At 29.8% G+C, this 21499-nt stretch overlaps 1 protein-coding gene across 1 annotated transcript; it reads right to left on the bottom strand.

Moving 5' to 3' along the window:
• Window positions 1-1654: 1654 nt before the first annotated feature.
• On the bottom strand, window positions 1655-5438 carry LOC105782671 (BEL1-like homeodomain protein 6). The gene is made up of 5 exons (XM_012607567.2): window positions 4627-5438; window positions 3497-4318; window positions 2855-3234; window positions 2722-2782; window positions 1655-2562 (listed from the first exon to the last, which is right to left on the bottom strand). Exons 2-5 carry the CDS (start codon window positions 4250-4252, stop codon window positions 1879-1881), a joined length of 1881 nt encoding a protein of 626 aa, XP_012463021.1. The 5' UTR covers window positions 4253-4318; window positions 4627-5438; the 3' UTR covers window positions 1655-1878.
• Between the last annotated feature and the right edge of the window lie 16061 nt (window positions 5439-21499).

Here is a 21499-nt window from a genome sequence, read left to right as displayed (position 1 = left end):
AAATTTATCCACCCAAGATCGAAGCGCTAATAATTAATTTTGTTTTCGAATTTCACCGCCTGCTTGCTTAACATGACGGCACCAAATAATGGGTTAAGCTTTTTATAAAAAAATAGATTTAATGGTTTGACTAACGGAGGTATCAACTTTGTATAGTTTAAGTATTAATTTGTGAGTTAAACCTTAAATATTATATACATTTAAAAAATATAAAAACATAAATTTTGTTATAAAATAAAGAGGGATGGGGAGAATAAAGAACAAATAAAATATGAAAGCAATAGAGGATGTACTTTTATTAATTAAATGGATGATTACAATATTTCATCGAGTCTCTATTTATAAGCATAAGAAGTATAAAAAACATATAGATCTAATTCTAATAACTATCATGATGGACATCCACCTAATAAGATATTCATAACACTTCCCCTTGTATGTCCATTGGTAGATAATGTGTCTCGTTAAAACCTTATTAGAAAAAATCCTGTAGAATAAAAAACCTAATGAAGGAAAAAGAGTACACAATCTTTTATTATAAACTACCTCGTTAAAAATCTTTACCAAGAAAACCTAATAGGATAAATTCTTGGTTAAAGGAAAAGAGTACAACTTGTTTTTAGACTCCCCTTATGGCAACATTATATTATATATTTGAGTCGACGCATTTCAATCTTGTGTAGTAGTCTTTCAAATGTTGAAGTTGGCAATACCTTAGTAAAAAGATCTGCTAAATTCTCACTAGAACAAATTTATTGGTTTAATTTTGATTTTGATTAAGATATATGATTATTGTGGAATGTGAGTAAAAATACTTACTTGTCATGAACTTTGGGATATTCACTCTGTCTATGGTAATTTCATATTATTGTAAAATTTGAGATGAAATTATGTCATAAGAGATGGGGTTAAAAAGTGTTTATGTTTAAATTTTATAGCTATAAAGTTATTTTAATTTGACATTATAATATTTTGTATTTTGTTGTGATATGACATATAAAATAGATTTAATGGGTTAAGCTTTTTATAAAAAAATGGATTTAATGGTTTGACTAACGAAGGTATTAACTTGGGAAAAATGTAATTTAAGTATCATTTGTCACCAAAAAAGTTTAAATACCAAGATGAGAAAAAAGTATAATTTAAGTATCAATTTGTGAGTTAAACCTTAAATATAATATACATTTAAAATATATAAAAAACATAAATTTATAATATTCAAATATATTTTAAGAAATTCATATTTACTATTAAATAAAAATTTAATAAATGTTACATTTTAAGTATTTTATTACTTAATTTATAACATTTTAAAACCCAAAATCAAAATTTCAAACCTTGTTGAAATTTTGAAATTTAAAACCATGGTTTTCTTGGTAACTTTGGGCTTTTGTCATGTGCAGTGGAATTAAGGCTTAATATATATAGAAATATCTAAACTTAGCATTTTAAGTTAAATTTTTTTTGACTTAATTGATAATTAAAATACGTTAATATGAAACTAATAACTATTAACATAATAACACGTGACAATCTCACATTTTGATACGTGATATTTTTTATTTTTTTGTCACATGTCAAAATGTAACATTGTCACATGTCATTATACTATATGTGGTGGACCACAAGCAAGCAGACTGCAAACTGAAAATCATTGTTTCCAATTTCTACCTTTTATTTCTTTTTTTTTTTCTTAAAGCTATACTAATTGTACATATTTTCTCTTTCACCATATGAAGAAAAATTATATGTAATTTTTACAAACATGCAGAATGGCCAATCAATTTCTTCATATATTACAACTGTGTGTTTATAGTTTTCCATGTTGGAGAGGGAGGTGAGAATGTCTGGCTCTTGTGCTTCATGTTCAAGCACGTATCATGCTACAAAATCATGCAACAACTGAGAGGAACTCAACCTGTGCTGCCGGTTACTAGGATTCATGCATTCGAAATCCCCGGTTTCAGTTGGTATATGATTGTACATATCATCCCCTCTCATTGCAACAAAATTTTGATGATGGCTTCCACCCGACATAGATATGCTACCATCCTCGTAATGCTGCAATCCTAAAGTGAGAGATACACCGCTTCCAAACCTCCCCAATTCCGACACATTGTAACCGGAAGCAGCCATAAACCGGTGACTACCACCATCCAGATGAACACTTGTGTCAGGGAAGATATTAGAGTCATCCATAGTAAGCCTCTGCTCCTCCCTTAGAGTCTGTAACATGTATTCGGTTTCGGCTTCTCCACACGAGGCATTCAGGAATCCGGCTCCAATAGTTGACCCTGAGATATCTGCATTGTGAACATTCTCGGATTTGGAATCCATCAACTGTCCGTTGCTACATCTCTCTGTCACTGATGAACTCCCACTTTGTTGCAAATCTTCACCTCTGTCCTCAGAGGTCATTGTATCGCCTTTTGTTGCTGCTTTGACTGCATTATCAGATGAAGAATTAGAGTCCATTTCTGCATCAGCAAATTCTTCCTTGTACATCTCTTCCACCATGGGCTTCCAAAGACGCACCCGAGCATTTATAAACCAATTCGAAACCTGGTCATATGGAAAATATATCATCAAAGCATCAGTGATGAAATCTATGGAAATGATGCCATCATATAGCAGATAGTTTCGAATGAACACTCCTCGCACCAAACAATTTGTTATAATCGAAATCTAGAAAGCACTGCTAATTGCGTCTGCTTTAATTACCTGACTTCTAGTTAAGCCTGTCTGTCTTGCTAGCATGATCTTATCAGAATCCTTCGGGTAGCTGGAGGACAATCGAGATAGCAGTAAGTACAACGTTGAGAAATCAATGAGGAAAGTGTTTTGTTGAACTTACGGATGAAGAAAATGCTCAAATAGCCAAGCACGAAGTATTGAAACAGAGCTTTCGGGCAGCCCTCTCTGAGGCCTCCATGCATGTTGTTGCATCATACCAAACTGCTGAAGAGCTCTCTGTTGCCTTAGCTGCTGATCCACATAACGCAGTCGAGTAATTCTTAATTCTTTACTGTTTTCCGAAGCATCCAGTTCCCCTAGACTTGTACGTGTTGCCTGAACTTGACCATTAATGGCATCTCGCAAACACCGGAAGTGGCGAGATATAGTCTGTAGTGCAAGTGCAGTGTAAGGCTTAGAAGCTCCACACCCTGCTATCGCATCAAACGAGGATACCACAATCTGCATCTGATGATAATACTGTTTATACCTTCGATCAACCTGAAATAATAACCATTCAACATTAAACACAATCAGAAAAAACAAACACAATAAAACAGTAAACACAAAACCAAGAGAATAGGCCCAACACAAAGCTTCTGTCCGGAAAAAGAACTAAGTAACACAAACAAATCAAACAACTCATACGAAGCTTCTGTCCGAAACCATAACGAAAAAGAAAAAGATTCGACTAGGACTCCAGCTGCAAGAGTTTCTCCAGAAAGCTTACGGGAAAATGTGATTACAGTTATTTGAATCTTACCTCATCCAACATCGACAACAGCTTTGTTAACTTGCTTTGTAATTCTTGCCTTTCAGCATGTGAAAGCTCTTTTGGAGAGTTGATGGAGGATTCTTGCTGGTTTGCAGGCACATTCTTTGAACCCCCATCATCTTCCTTGGAACTCTTCACCCGATTTTCTAGCGAGTTCCGGTTTTTCCCTCCATCGGGCTGCTTTAGAGCCTTTTGAACATTAACAACTTCATCAAGCAGTTGTTGTGCTGCCTTGAGATACTTGGAATTAGGAATAGTTCTTACCATACTTGACATTCCAAATGCAGATAATTCCCCTTTGTTTGACTCTTGATTAACACTAGAAAAACCCGAACCGGGGTTTCGATAAGGGATTTGGGTACCAAGGCTTAAAGATAATCCTTGACCTTGCAAGTTTTGGCCATCATGACTGATGGCAGAAGTACGGCCCATTAGATGCATAGCTAGCATTTCATTTCTACCATCCCTCCAACCACTGAAATCCTGCTCTCTCAAGCCACCCATGTTCGACAAGATTTGTTGCTGCTGCGAAGTTGCAGCTTCCACGGTCGGAATCTCAACACAGTTGTTTTGCTGCTGAGAATTCCCAGCAAATGCATCTGAGTATGACCCGGAACTCATATACAACATCGTATTACCAGGAAGAACCGGTCCCTCTAGAAACGAACCAGGCATCGATTCCCTTAAATAGATCATCGGAGCAGTATCTCTTTGATTATCAGAACCCGTGTAATAACTAGCCATATTTCTCTCAATCTCGAAACGTTCCTCGCTCCGGTTCAAGTCAAATTACATAGTCATGAAATCGAACTGAAATAGGCAAATGAAATGACTTCTATCATAAACAACACTGAAAACTTTGAAGTTTAAACAAAAGTATAAAGAAGAATATATGAAAAATACACAAGAACTAAAAACAGGAATCCATGAACATAAAAACAAAACTCAAACCAGGGGAAACATGACAAAACAGGATACGAGAAACAAAGAAGATGAACTGAGAAACAAAGAAGACAACAAAGAACTGAGATAAACCCCAAAACCTGTAAATCCCAACAAAAAAAAAAGCTTCACAAAAGGGAAAGATAGTGAAGAGAGGAACATAGGGCGAAAAATACCTGGAAACCAGTAACAGTTGCTGAAGTTATAGGGAACAGGATTTCTCAAAGACACCACCCAATCTGCTGAGCAAAATCCTTAAAAAAAACCAAACACTTTGTGATCCCAAGAACACAGAACAACCCAACACTTCACTTTTTCATCGAAAATTTTGCACATGAAAATTCTAAAAAAAAAAAAAAACCTTTGCTGTGTGTTGCTCCAAGTAAAAGGATAACGATAGCAATAATTCAGACTAAAGGGAGGGGGAGGGGAGAGAAAGAGGTAAAGGAAATGGCAATGAATGGATTACATCACTTTTTTTTGGCTCATCCTTTTTCTTTTACTAATCATATATATTCTCCATCCATCATTTCCATTTCAAACCCCACGTGAGAGATTTCACTCATAAACTTGGAACCCTATAGTCCTATATACCATGAATGATACCTTTCACCCTGTAACTGTTTATCTCTTTTTTTGAGAAATAAAAAACAAGGGAGGAAAAATATAACTTTTTAGTTTCCAAAGGCTCTTGCTTTAAAACCCAGTTTCCTTCTTTTTTTGTTTGAAATTCTTACTCTTTGTTCTTCATCTTCATCTTCTTTGGGTGTTGTTGAAGATATGTTTGGTTAAGGAGTTCTATCTCTTAACTACCAGTTGGTGGACCTAAAAACAAAAAAAAAACCTCCCTTAAACCCCCCTTTTTTTTTGCTTTCATGGCCATCTCTTTCAATCCCCTCTGCTGTCTCTCTCATCTTTCACCATGGAAGCTCTCCGGCTTCTGTTCTTTAGCTGCTGCAATATCTATCCTTTCCATCATTAAACACCCATTTTCTATTCTTTCATTTTTTCTTCTTCTTTATTTTGTATATTTACTTTTCAGGTTAAATTTTACAAAAGATCCCTACACTCACTATTTTTGGCGAACTTAGTCCATTCACTAATCTTCTATTTTTCAAAATAATGTGATTTTTTTTCAACCAAAATGATAAAATATTCCCATTTATCAATTAAAATTAATTTATTATTACTTGCAAACACCCGCATACCGACTTCTTTGTCAGATATTATCTTAATTAAATGGTTAGTAGTTAGATTTCTCTCTCTTGGGATATGTATCTTTTGTTGATATCTTTGCACGTACATATTCAAATTATAATCGTTATTACGGATTAAGATGTACGTAAAAGTGAAAATACTTGTCAGGTAGTTTTATTATAGTATACAGATAAAATTAATTTTTTATTAAATAGATTAATTTAATTTTATATATTAAAAAATTAATTTAAGTCAATTTTCAATAGAATTAATATTTATTGTTAAAAAATACCCAAAAACAATTTTTCAACTGTAATTTTAACTCCGAACAAAATATTTCATTTATAAAATTATAAAAGTTTCAAAAATATTAACTGTACTACATAGTAAATGATAAATTTTAACAAAAAAATATTAACTCTATTAAAATTTAATCTTATTTAATTTTTATAATATAGTGACTAAATTAATCCAATTAATAATTTTAATTCCTATAAAAGGACCTATCAGATATTTTCACCCCTACACAAAATTATCATTTGCTTTAGAGCCTTGTTTACCTATATTTACTTTTTTAGGTTAAATTTTATAAAAGTCCCTATACAATGTATTTTTGATAAATTTAGTCCTTTACTAATCCTTTGTTTTTGAAAAAATATCTATTTTCAAATTCGAGATCATTAAATCCGTAAAAACTTGCAGAGTATTTTTTTATCTAAAGCTATCTTATATCTAATAATCATATTTTTTCTAAACCGAATCAAGTTGAATCTAATTTAAAAATTCTTCCCAATTTTATTTTTTATTTTATATATTTAATTTTTCTACCACAAGATATTGACTAAGTGAAAAAATTCTTGTGAGGGACTATGTTGAAAATTTAAATTATATGAAACTCACCTATTTTAAATTGTATTTTATTTTATTTGTATTATATTAAGTAATATAAAAAAATAAGTAAAATAAAATGTGAAAGGCGAGCCAGTTGGTGCCCATGTCACGCAACCTTTTGTCTTTTCTTCTAACTAGTGCTTTAGTTAATGGAAAAAAAGAAAAACTAATGCTTTAGTTTAGGGACTCTATAATACTTTCCTTTATTTATGCTTTTACCCCCTTAATTTTTTCGTTAATTCATAATTATCCAAATTATTTAAACAATTTTAGGCCTGGAATGGATCTGTTTAACCTCGAGGTTTGGTTGCAATGTTTACATTTTTATTAAATATATATTAATTATATTTAAATGTGTTAGATAGTTTGTATATATTTAAAAAATAATTTTATTGTTTAATAAATTATCTTTAGTTGGGTGACGTGGTCTTAACATGACTTCAAAAACTGATCAACAATAGGCTAGTAACATAATATAGAGTGATTAGGCATGTCAAATATATATATTTTTATAGGTAAATTCATTAATTCCTTGAATGAATGAAGTTATATAATTAAAGGAAAAAAATAATAAACACTCGTTGTAGATGGTGAAGGATAAGCTACATCAATAGTTCATTATGACACGTTGACAATTGGCTTTGTCACAACTCAAGCACGACATATCTAGATTGATTGCAAGCACTTAATACTATGAGGAAATCAGATCCGGATGGTCTAAAGCGGCGAGCAAAAATCAACAAAAGAATCGAGCATTCACCAAACTAGAGAGGATGACAATAAAATCATCCCTAAAATCACTTGTAAAACTAATAAGTAAGACTAAAAAACGTGCTACAATAAAGTCAAAAACTTCTAAACTGAAGACTTATTAAACAATGGAAAAATAATCAAAAATCGTATTAAACGTAAGACAACACGGGTCCAAATCGACTCATGAAATCACTTATTATTCTGAAATACTCTCAAAACATAAACAAATTAAGAAGTTGACGAAGAGCCACCCACTTTCCAAGAAAAATTACTTGTGACTGGTGGAGTTTTAGCGAACGACAGACACCGTTATCTGTCCATCACAACTTGTAAAGATAACAAATATACCCACAAAGTAGATCTGCAAATTGAAAAGAGAGAAAACATGTGTAGTAAATAAGAAAAAGAAAAGAAAGAAATGATTGAGAAGACATGAAAAAGGCGGGCGATAACCAATTTACAGGCTGACACCGTCGTTAAACAAAACAAACGACAACAAGCAAATGACTTGAAGAATAAAAAAACAACTTTTTTAAGGTTTTTCAAAAACGTAAGTATGTCACATCAAATTACTAGAACTAAATTTAGGCTTAAATTTAATTAAAAAATAAACTATAGTTCAAATACCAAACATCTTTTATATATATATATAGATATAGATATGTATCTTCTAGAAGCCCTTCCAAGCTCCAATTTCAAACAATGCCTGTTCTACAATATTAAAAGTATGCTATATTATGTTTGGTATTTTTTTTTCATGGAAAATCCACCAGAATTTTCTCAAATAATTTTCAACTAATTGACCACAAAATAGCAAGGATGCACCATAGTTCTGCAATTGGACCCTAAAACAAGCTCCATAAATGTATAAGATGATTCAATTTTTAGAGGATTGCTGGTGTGGGTAATAGTAAGTTATTGTAAGTTACACTAATTCAGTTGAAGATGATATAAAAAGAATTTTTTTTGAAACTAAATTAATAGATTTGTATTAGTATTTTTATTTTTATTTTCTTAAAAATAAGGAAAAAAATTATACAAAATTTACTTATACTTATAATCCCTCCCGACCCTTTAATCGGAAGAAAAGACACATTTAAGCGCACTTGAACCCTTGTCATTCTGATTGTTGCAATAGTAACAATCTCAACTAAACTAAGATTCAACAAGCATATTCACTTTTCACATAGTATCTTAAAAACTACAAAAGATTTATTATGGGTTTAAGTCTTACCATGTGCGAGTCATTAATTTAAGTTTAGATATATTTTGATTTTCAATTCAATTGTACTTTGTACTAATTTGGTAATTCAAATCATAATTATTCGGATATTGTTATACCCCCATCCATGTCAAGACACATAGCAAGTTCGAACAGTCTGCCTGCCATCAGCAAGTTGAGAGGTCACCTACGAGCTCACCATTCCAAGATGACCATCCGAACAATGGATGACCTAATCTTCATCAGGAATATGAAGTTGTTGGTCACCAAACATCACGTAGGCTCAATTACTTTATCCCATCAAGTCAAAATGAATGACAAGCTTTATCCTGTTGTAAATATCCTCATCCTATTGAAGACATCCTCTCACGTGCTTCGTAATGATGGCTAGATGGCAAGTCCAACATGTTAACACCATCTTACACGGGACTTTTGCCTATAAATACCTCTAGGAACAATGAATAAGGGATCGACTTTAAAAGAATACTAAGCCTACACTCTATCAGCACTATTTCAGCCCTCAACCTTTACGTTCTCTTCACCTCCACTCTCTATAACCTTCTGTTCTCTGCCCCAATTGGGTGAACTGCACTTCATAACAACCACCTTTCTCTCCATTGTACTCTTCCCTTGTACACTGTATCAACAATTGGTACGGTAAGCGTGGATATAACATTACCTCACAATCTTAAAGTGGCATCCCTACTAACCAAACCAACAAGACCAATGACCCAAACAACCACATCAACTCCTCTGTTCCATCCAGCGCTCCAATCCCAACTATCTCTAGAAATCTTACTAGTTTAAACTCTTCATATATCCCTCTTTCTTCCTCTATCCTTACAAGAACATCTTTACAATACATGAGTGTTCTCCTTCCCACTCTAGAGCAACTAATAAAAGGTTCTAAGAGACCCCTAAGCTTTCAACCCTGTTGCTAACGCTGTACAATTGGAACCACCTTTCCAACTGCTACAACTCCCCTAGTTTCTATGACACCTCGGCCACAATCTGGTGTGACCCCTCTTAGACCATTTAACTACATAGCTCGTTGCTTGCAAGAAGTTGTAACCTGCTTCGCAACCACGCAAACTCCACCAGCTATGACTCCTATTTTTCTAGACCAGGGTTCTCACTAACAAGCATCAAGTCCTCAACCCCTTGACTTAGAAACCCAAGAGAAATTGCGACGTCTAGAAGAGCAATTTTCTCAACAAGAACTTGGCTTCAAAAAGCAATAAGAGCAACGATGTATCCTTGACCAAAGGAATCTCCAAGATGAGCAGCTCATCGTTGAGCAAAAGGCTGTGCGGGAGGTGCCTAGACAAAAGAATCTGGTTCGCCAAGAAGATGAAACACAAATTATAGTAAACGAAATTGTTGCAAGTGACTTGAAAGAGGTACTCTTTTTCTTATTTTAATCTCACATGGGTTAGTCGATGGGTTATAAAGGGCTAAAAAAATATTTTTTTAAATAATTTTTAATTTTTAGAGTTAGGATTAAATTGACATATTTTGGAAATATTGAGGGCCAAATTTATTGAATTTTAGAATTATAACTAAAATGACAACTTTTGTAAACATTGATGGCTAAATTTGTTGATTTTTTTATATATTTAGGATCAAATTGATAGAATGTGTAAACATTATAAGGCTAATTTTGTTGCTAGACTAATATAAAAAAGTCCAAAGAAGCTTAGAGTGACTAAAATATTTAATTTTGAAAAGTTTAGTGACTGAATCGAAAAATTTAATAGTTGGGTGATCAAAATAGAACGAAAGGCAAAATTGGGTGACCATTTTATAGTTTACCCATAGAAAATAATTTCCAGCATGGATTTAATGTTCCATGTCATCATTTAAGAGAAAATTTTAAAGAAAGGGCTAATTTGCACATTTCAAAATGTATAAGGGTTAATTTGTTCATTTTTATTAGAGGAGCCGAAATGTAATCTGCCTCCAAATACAGGGGCTTCCCTAGTACTTTTACCTTAAAATATGCGATAAATTCATGTATTCTCCACAAATTTGGAATTTAATTCCTATACTTTTCATTTCTAAGAATTTAGTCCTACTTTTAGATTTCAAAATTTTAGTTCAATTATTAACGTTGTTTTTTTTTTGTTAAGTTTGTTGATGTGACATTTTGAAATAGAAAATTACTCGCTTCAGTAGTCATGTAACTAAAAAGTGATGTTACAATAAACCTAAAATTAAGAAAATAACTTTGATAATATTAACAGTTGGACCTAAATTTTAAAAATTTTAAAATAGATAGACTAAATTCTAAAAATAAAAGTATAAGAGTTAAACTTCTAATTTACGAAGAGTACAAAAACTTATGACATATGTTAACTAAACTCCAAAATCTACATGCTAGGCAACAAATTCAAATTAAGAAAACAATGTAAAATCTAAAATATTGGCACAAAAATATATTATTAATAATCATTTAAAAAACTAAATTCAACTTAATTTTTTTAACAATGTATCTTCGGATACAATTTTATACATTATCGATGCATCAAATATTAATATAAAAAATAAATTTAAAATTTGTCACTGGTTCTATTCATATTTATTTTATCCAGGTCCATATATATTTTAATTGGTAGTCAATCACACTTCATATTAATTTATTTTTCTTTTAATTATTTAAATATATTATTTTGAAATATAATTGTGAATTTACTATAATTATATTTATAATTTAAAAAAGTAGAAGAATATCATAGATCTCTTTTCTTTAAATTATAATTGAAAACTGCATGGCTTCTATTTTATCAATAAGTTCACTACTATAATAATATTTCTTTATTTATGAATTATAGGTATCCAAGTAACAACTCCCCCACGTTTTACATTATCTTCATCAATGCAAATAGCCTAATTAAATACATTTTTTTAGCGTAGAAGACAAAGCAAAAGGCAATAATTGTGGCTTATGAACAAAGATGAACCAGTCATAGGACCAAATTGAACAAACCAAAAAACTGGCTGCCCCTCTTCCACAAATCTTCTATTCTAAAGGCTACTCATGCATCCTTTTCTCTTTCTTTTTCTTGGAAAAAGTACTCTTCTCACGCATCTTCATGCGTCATAATCATTTAGCATACGTTATACAATAATGTTATAATTTTAGTATTAGCGTGTTGATGGTTTACCTTCGATGGTTTAGGGTCAACTGTTGTAATATTTTATTACAGGAGTGAAGTTAAAAAAAAATTTAGGAAGTTAAAATTAAATTGTAAATTTTACGATAGTAAAAATATAATTTTATTATTTGAATAGTTTATACTTTATAATTTTTAAAGGGTTAAATTATTTTTATCATTTTTAAGAGTGTCAATGTATAATTTTATCTTTATTAATTTAAAATTTTAGAAAATTTAAAATATTTAAATAAAAAAATTATTTTAGAGGGCCGGGCCCTACCAGCCTCCTCTAACTACACCTCTGTTTTGTCTTTTACTCTCCACCTGAAGTAATTTTTTGACTTATTATATGTTGATGCTCATATTTTGTAACACTAAGAACGGTGTTTGCTTAATAATGTTTGTCTATTTTTCCTTGATAAAAAAATGTTATAATTTTAATGGATAATTTCAACACGTGATTGTTGTTCCAACCGAATCAAGTTGTATCTTTATTTAATTTATAATTAATTTTAATTATATAATGTAAAATAAATATTTTTATATTTAAAATATTATATAGAACTTAATTTTTAAAAATATTATATAGAACTTATTGAATTAAAAATATTTATTGAAAATATTTTAAAATATACCAAAAATATGTTCAAATACTATTAAACAAGTCATTTTGTTAAAATAAAATCTAAAAACCCAAAATCTTAAAATTAATATAAAGAAAACCTAAACATGAAATTAAACCAAACTCATGGGCGTAGCTAAGAGGGAAAAGTAGGACCCAACTTTAAGGGTGTTTAAACAGTTAACCAAATCGAATTAGTATTAACCGAATTTTTTAATCCTTTTGTAACGACTCAAAATCCGTGGGCACCGGAAAAGTGTGTTATCGGGACTCCGTCTTAGTAAACTGAATTAGTAAATAATTATTAGGGGTAATTATGAGTCTAATAGTGTGTTTAATTAGATTTTTATTTAGTGAATATAGCCTAATTTAAAGTAATTAGGAAAAGGATCAAATTGAATAAAGAATGAAAGTCTAATTATAGATTAAAAGAAAATAAAAGGACCAAAATGGCAAATAAGCCATTTAGCATAAGTGAGGCGGCATAATCCTTTAAAATCTTAAGGTTTTATTTATTATTAAATTATAAATTATATTAATTATTATTATATTATGAAATAAATTAATTAATTAAGACATAACAAACGTAGGATGACAAGTGGTACATGTGTAATATGTGAATATATATACACTTGTATTAAAATTTAAGTAAAAGATATTTATAATATTAATTAATATTATTATCATGATATTATATTTGTGCCAAATGTATGATGATTAAATAATACATGTAAAAAGATAAATATATACAATTGTAATATTTATGTTTGTATATTAAATAGATATTTATTAGATAAATAATTAAATTATAAGATTTTTATGTGATTAATAAATTAATTTGTGACAAGTGTAGGGCATAGATTAAGTACAAGTGTAAAAATATATATATGTACATTTGTAATATTATTATTTGCTGTTAAATAGATTTTTATTGAATAAATAAGATAATTGACAAATATATGGTACAAAATTTATACAAGTGTAATAATATAAATATGTACAAATGTAATTAAATAATTGGTTTACTTAACATTTAAGCATAAGATATTATATTAATTATTAAGTAAATAAAAGAAACAAAAGAACAGCAGAAGCCAAACGAAAACAGGGGAGAAAGAAAAGGAAAGAAAAATAAAAGGAAAACTAGGGATTTGAAGCTTCAAGTTTATGAAAATGTACGTATTTATTATAAATGTACATATTTAATTACAAATGTACAAAGTAAATCAATTATTTAATTACAAAATGTACATATTTATTACAAATGTACAAAGTAAACCAATTATTTAATTATATTTGTACATATTTATATTATTACACTTATATAAATTTTGTACCATATATTTGTCAATTATCTTATTTATTCAATAAAAATCTATTTAACAGCAAATAATAATATTACAAATTTACATATATATATTTTTACACTTGTACTTAATCTATGCCCTACACTTGTCACAAATTAATTTATTAATCACATAAAAATCTTATAATTTAATTATTTATCTAATAAATATCTATTTAATATACAAACATAAATATTACAATTGTATATATTTATCTTTTACATGTATTATTTAATCATCATACATTTGGCACAAATATAATATCATGATAATAATATTAATTAATATTATAAATATCTTTTACTTAAATTTTAATACAAGTGTATATATATTCACATATTACACATGTACCACTTGTCACCCTACATTTGTTATGTCTTAATTTATTTATTTATTTCATAATATAATAATAATTAATATAAAACCTTAGATTTTAAAGGATTATGCCGCCTCACTTATGCTAAATGACTTATTTTCCATTTTTGTCCTTTTATTTTCTTTTAATCTATTATTAGACTTTCATTCTTTATTCAATTTGATCCTTTTTCCTAATTACTTTAAATTAGGCTAAATTCACTAAATAAAAATCTAATTAAACACACTATTAGACTCATAATTACCCCTAATAAATATTTACTAACTCAGTTTACTAAGACTGAGGCCCGATAACACACTTTTCTGGTGCTCACAGATTTTGGGTCGTTACATTTCTCCCCCCTTAAAAAATTCCGTCCTCAAAATTTTACCTGAAAATAAGTGAGGATACTGTGATCTCATAGTTTCCTCCGGTTCCCATGTTGCTTCTTCCACATTATGGCTTCTCCACAGTACTTTTACTAGAGGGACCCGTTTGTTTCTTAATTCTTTCACTTCTCGAGCTAGTATTTGAACTGGTTCTTCTTCATATGACAAATCCGGTCTAATCTCAATGTTTTCAGTAGAAATAATATGAGATGGATCCGATCGATACTTTCGTAACATGGAAACATGAAAAACATCATGAATTTTCTGTAATTCCTGAGGTAAAGCCAATCGGTAAGCAATTGGTCCAACTCTCTCCACAATCTCATACGGCCCAATAAAGCGTGGGCTTAATTTATCCTTTCGTCCAAATATTAAAACTTTCTTCCAAGGCGATACTTTAAGGAATACTTTATCACCAACAAAATATTCAATGTCTCACTGTTTCAAGTCTGCATATGATTTCTGCCTATCAAAGGCTGCTTTCAATCTGTCTTTAATCTTCTTAACTGTTTCTTCTGTTTCTTGAATCAATTCTGGCCCAATCACTTTTCTTTCATTCAATTCTGTCCAACATACTGGTGATCGACACCTTCGACCATATAATGCTTCATACGGAGCCATCTGAATACTAGATTGGAAACTATTGTTATAAACAAATTCTGCTAGCGGCAAATATCGTTCCCAACCTGACTCAAAGTCGATGACACAAAATCCTAACATGTCTTCCAAAATCTGAATTACCCGCTCAGATTGTCCGTCAGTTTGTGGATGAAATGCAGTACTAAAATTGAGCTGAGTTCCCAACAAATCATGTAATTGCTTCCAAAATTTCAATGTAAATCAAGGGCCCCGATCTGAAACTATCGATACCGGAATACCATGTAATCTAACAATTTCCCAGATATAAACCTCAGCAAGCTTCTGTAGTGACCAGTCGATTCTGATTGCTATAAAGTGAGCAGATGGTAAGCCTATCAACTATTACCTAAATATCATTCTTTTTGCTTGCTGACAACGGTAATCCCGTAACAAAATCCATGGTAATGCAATCCCATTTTCACTCGAGAATAGTAATAGGCTGTAACAAACCTGTTGGTACCTGATGTTCTGCTTTTACTCGTTGACAAGTCAGACATTTACTGACATATTCAACTATATTTTTCTTCATTCCTGGCCACCAATACAGTTCTAGTAGATCACGATACATCTTCGTTCCACTAGGGTGCAAAGCAAAAGTACTATCATGTGCTTTTCGGAGAATCAACTCTTTAATCTTAGAAGTAGCTGGGATACAAATCTGATTCTGAAACCTCAAACAATCATGCTTGTCAATACTAAAATTTTCCACCGTACCATGCTGTACCATTTCTCTTTTATTCATTATCTTCTCATCTTCCATCTGAGCTGCTCAAATTTGATCAAACATCACTGGCTTAACTTTTAATTCAGCTAACAAACTTCCATCATCATTGATACTAAGCTGAGCAAACATTGTCCGTAATTCAACTGCTTCTTTTCTGCTCAATGCATCTGCTACCACATTTGCCTTTCCTGGATGATAATCTATAATACAATCATAATCTTTCAAAAGTTCCATCCATCGTCTCTGTCTCAGATTCAACTCCTATTGTGACAGAAGATATTTAAGACTTTTATGACCAGTGTAAATATAGCATTTCTCACCCTACAGGTAATGTCTCCAAATCTTCAATGCAAAGATTACAACAGCTAACTTTAAATCGTGTGTCGGGTAGTTGCGTTCATGTGGCTTCAACTGTCGAGATGCACAAGCTATTACCTTTCCATCCTGCATCAATACACAACCCAAACCATTCAAAGAAGCATCACTGTACACTATGAAATCTTTTCTCGATTTTGGTAAAGTTAGAACTGGTGCCTCTGTCAACATTTGTTTCAATATCTCAAAACTTCTCTGACACTGATCATCCCCGATAAATGGAACATTCTTTTGTAGCAGTTTAGTCATTAGTAATGCTATCTTCAAAAATCCATTAACGAACCTTCGATAGTACCCGGCTAAACCCAGAAAATTACGGACCTCATATACATTCTTTGGTGCCTTCCATTAAACAATTGCCTCGATCTTCTTCGGATCAACTCTAATCCCATCAACAGATACAACGAGTCCCAAGAATACTACATTTGATAACCAGAATTCACATTTACTTAATTTCCCGTACAACTGTTTTTCCCGCAAAATTTGTAGCACTGTTCTGAGATGCTGATCATGTTCTACCTTAGTCTTCGAATAAACCAATATATCATCAATGAAAACCACCACGAACTGATCTAAATACGGCTGGAAAATACGGTTCATCAAATTCATGAAAGCAGCTGGAGCATTAGTCAACCCGAATGGCATCACCAAAAATTCATAATGACCATATCGAGTATGAAATGCAGTCTTCGGAACATCACTTTCTTTTACTTTCAGCTGATAATACCCAGATCTCAAGTCAAACTTTGAAAATACCGAGGCTCCTTTTAACTGATCAAATAAATCATCTACACGAGGCAACAGGTACCGGTTCTTAATCGTCACTTTGTTCAACTGCCGATAATCAATACAAAGCCGCATTGATCCATCTTCCTTTTTAACAAATAATACTGAAGCTCCTCAAGGTGAAATGCTCGGTCTAATAAATCCCCAAAGGTCGAGTATTATGTAAAAATAAGCAGAAATACTGTCGAAATTTTTTTTTTGAAAAATTTCAGAATACTCGAACAAATTCCGTTCTACTTTTAATACATCTTTTGGGCTTCGAGAGTCCATTATAGGGATTTAATTATTAAATTATACTATGAATGATATTTAATTATGAATTATTTGTAAATTGTCTGGTAGGTCTGGTAATGCATCGTAACCCTGTTCCAGTGACGGTTTGGGGTTAGAGGGTGTTACACCTTTAATCATTAACAGAATCAATTTTTTTAAAAAAAATTAACCGAACTGAAATATTTTTAACTGAATTAACCGAAATTTATATATATATATTTTATTTTTTATTAAAACAAGTATAAAACATATCAATTTTTTTTTGATAATGTTCATTTGATCGAATTATATGAATTAATTGAAGAAAATTACATATAATTTATATTATTAATTATTTAGTTCGGTTAATTTGGTTAATTACTTAATTTCGAACCGAACTAATTGATAATCAAACTTTCAAAAAATCATTAACCAACCGATTAACCAAATAAAATCAGTTCAATCGATTAATTCGATTTTAATCGAAAATTGAACACCCCCACCCACCACATTTTAAAATTATCTTCAGTATTATAACTTACAAATAATATAAAATTATATGTAACTCTTCCAAAATTTTTAATTTAGTCTTACTAATTTTGTTATGTAAAATTGGTAACACTTTTAATTCTACATTTCTTATTACTTCTAGCTTAATTTTCTCTATATTTTTAATTAATCAAATAGATATATTTATATTAATTAATTTGTTAGTAACATTTTTCATTCTATGCTCACAATAAAAGTAAAAATTAAATCATTATAATAATTAGTACAAAACTACAAATTGAATATCACTTATTTTACGTCTTAGTCAATGCATTCTTATTTTTAAAAATAATTAATTATATTATAATTTCTTAGAAATTAACTTTAATAATTATAGCATATTTTAAATAAGTAACCACAAACACAATTTATAATATTTGAAAAATAAAATTATAAATATTTTATATTTTTTAGTTTAAAATTTATATAATATTTAAATAAGATGTTTTGTTCATATTTAAAATATTTTAAAATTTTAAAATTTTAATTGTTTGACATCTAAAGATTATTTTTATTAAAATCGATAAAATATTTTTAAATTAAAAAGTATTCAAATAACCATCAAATTAGACAAATAATCTATCTTAATAACTTACTTTTAAAAAAATTAAATAAATATATATTTAGGTATTATATAATTTAACTTCGCACCTACCGCCCTGACTGAACTATTCGAAAAATTCAAAATAACGAATCAAACTGGGTTGGGATTAGCGAAAAGAGCAAAGAGAAAATCTACTGTTATATACACGGAAAATGTGATTGGTCGAAGAAAGTCAGCTTTTTCTCTTTTTTCTTTGCTTTCTCTGACACGTAACCCTCTCACCTTCGCTTTTTCATTGATTTTAAAAATAATTAAAATTTTTAATTAAAATAATAACATAAATTTTTAAATATTTTTCCAACAAAAAATTATGTAAATACGATGAGTTGTCATGGTGGTTCTAAGGAAAATAAAGCTATGCAACATTTTAATTTAGAATAATTAATGATATTAATTATTTAGATTAATTAATGTATTACAAAAGATATGGACTAAATTATCTCAAATTAAACTAAAAGATTAAATCTTAAATTTCACCAAAACCATAATTTGATCGAGTACTTTTATACGAAGAATATTTAAATTTCAATTATAGTAACTACTATCACGCTAAACAAATTATAGAAAGTCAAATTTAATGTGGGTTTGGATGGCGGTGCGATGCGTTTATCTTAATTTTTGTCTCACACTAATCGCAGGTAAATTCATCCAAACCTGCTTTTAATCACGAGCGAAGTCAAAAAAATTTTGTAGGGGCCGAGATTAGATTGTAATTTTTGTGATAGTAAAAATGCAATTTCACCATTTTAATAACTTATATCTTTATAATTTATTTAAAAGATTAAATAAAATTTTAATCATTTTTTAATGAGAGTCAAAGTGTAATTTTACCTTTATTAATTAAAAATTTAAAAATTTCAAAGAGCCTAAATATAAAAATTTTCATTATAAGAGGGCCAAGGCCTGTCAGCCCCTAGCTACACCCTTAAATTTAATCACAGTTATAAATCAGGTTACAAATACACTCATAAGTATAGTGTAAATCACAAATAGTACATGTTCAATTAAATAGAATTATAATAAACTCAATACAAATTAAAATAAATAAAAAATTGAAATATTTTCTAACATAAATAATAAATTTAGATAAAATATGCATATGTTAATATTTAAATTCAAAATAATATGAGAGTTTTCTTTTTTTGAAGGTTACATAACAAGACTTAAACTTAAATACTTGATATAAAACAGGGCGTAGTTAGGAGGGCTGCCAAGGGCCTCGACCTCCTAAAATAAAATTTTTTATTTAAACTTTTTAAAATTTTAAATTAATAAAGGTAAAATTATACTTTGGCTCATTTTAAAAATGATAAAAATTTGATTTAATCCTTTAAAAGTTATAAAGATATAGACAATTAAAATGATAAAATTATATTTTTACTATCGTAAAAATTACAATTTAATTTCGTTCCTCCTGAAACATTTTCTGGCTTCGCCTCTTATGCAAAGGAATATCAGATTTTGCCAACATTTACTTTGTTCATGAGCTAATGCCTATAATTTGTAATTAAATTAAATTTATTTTTATAATAAAATATTTTTTATTTTTTGATAGTATATCTCCTAAAACGAAAATTTGTCACGGGAAACAGAAGAATTTCGAATATTCTGATATTCTCTGATTTTTTTTATTATTTGGTAGTTATTAGTTAAGCTTTTTTTGTACCGAACAATGATTAATAAATCCTAAGGGGACCCAACAAGCAAATTTCCATGGTCGGCAAGCAGGGACTATTCTAATTATTAATCCAAAAATAAAATCCACCTCCCTTAACAACTTTAATTCTTTATTATATATAAAATTCAAAATTATTTGGACAATTTTGTTTTTATTCAGCTAATTCAAAACCATATTACGAATCTTACAAAACAGATCTCCGCCGGCAATCTATTTATATTTTTATTAAATTTGGAATGAAGTCTAATTTTATAAAAAAAATTCTTAATTTTATTTTATTTTACAACAGTCATACTTAAAACCCTTATAGTTGAAAATAACTATATTTATATATTATTTTAAAGTAAACCTATATAATGAGAAAGTATTTTATGGACCCTTCCTCCACATCATTCATGATCCCTTTTCGATTATTTAATGATATTTCAACAATTTTTCTATGTCATTAATATATAATTTTGACAATTTTTTATTCTAAACCCTGAATCTTCAACTTTAAATCTTAACCCCAACTCGAAATATCATTAAATAATTAAAAATGACTTGTTTAAAAGTTAACTCGCTCAAGTGTCAACTAAGTTTAAAATATTATTTTTATGTTTGAATATTAAAGTAGACTCCAAAGAGTCATATTCTTCTTTTGGCTTGTTTTAAAATAGAAGTTTTTGATTAATGTGGAACGTGTTAAGAGAGGAATATGATATGATAGCTCTTATGGTATATGTGATTATCATTCTGAAGATATTCTGCATGTTATCAGAGATTGTCTGGCGGCTAAAGTAATATGGATGCAAGGTCTTCCAAATAAAATAAGTGGGAGCTTCTTTGCAGGAAACATTCTCTCGTGGTTAAAGGTTAATTTGCAAAGTCCTGCTAGATCAGTTGATAGTGAGGTAATTTGGTCATATCTACTTCTTTTACTTACCTGTCGAATTTGGAAAAATCGAAACTTTTTTCGTTTTTCAAGGGGTTTCATGGAATACAAGTGAGATAATTAAGATTTCATATATATGGGTAAAACTACTTTTTTTTTCATAGAGAAGACGTATCTAGCATATAGTTGGATTAGTCTTTACACCAATGGGACGGTTCAGATTGTTTCTAAGAATGCTGCATCAAGGGGAGCAATAAGAAATAAAAATGGAGAGTGGATCATGGGTTACAACAAGGGTTGATTTTCATTTATATATAAATATACATATATGTATATATATGGTGACGTGGTTCAATTCATACAATTTATTTTTAAAAAAATTAAGTTAGTTTTGAAAAGTAGGCAAAACGTAGAATCGACACGTTTAGTGTTTGATTGCATGATTAATGAGTAATCAACCATTAATAAATTAGTTTAATTTAATTTGGATAGGATAATCATCAACGACCCCAAAGGAAGTGGGCAGAATGGATAATGCTAGTGGGCCTCACAAGAGACCCAAAGTTTTTTTTTTTTTTTAAAGATAATGGGCAGTTAAAAGTTGAATATCAGGCAATATATTAAACTTATGATTAATA

The sequence above is a fragment of the Gossypium raimondii genome, chromosome 13 (assembly GCF_025698545.1).
Source record: "Gossypium raimondii isolate GPD5lz chromosome 13, ASM2569854v1, whole genome shotgun sequence".
NCBI lineage: Eukaryota > Viridiplantae > Streptophyta > Magnoliopsida > Malvales > Malvaceae > Gossypium > Gossypium raimondii.
Note: the sequence above shows the minus strand (reverse complement) of the source record. Positions and strands in the feature narration are given on the sequence as shown.

Excerpts from the sequence above, each read along its gene's own strand:
- LOC105782671 (XM_012607567.2), bottom strand. The coding sequence starts at position 4,252 with ATGGCTAGTTATTACACGGGTTCTGATAATCAAAGAGATACTGCTCCG. Across the intron at positions 3,235-3,496 it reads TGTTGTCGATGTTGGATGAG|GTTGATCGAAGGTATAAACA; the intron begins GTAAGATTCAAA and ends TTATTATTTCAG. Across the intron at positions 2,783-2,854 it reads TTTGAGCATTTTCTTCATCC|CTACCCGAAGGATTCTGATA; the intron begins GTAAGTTCAACA and ends ATTGTCCTCCAG.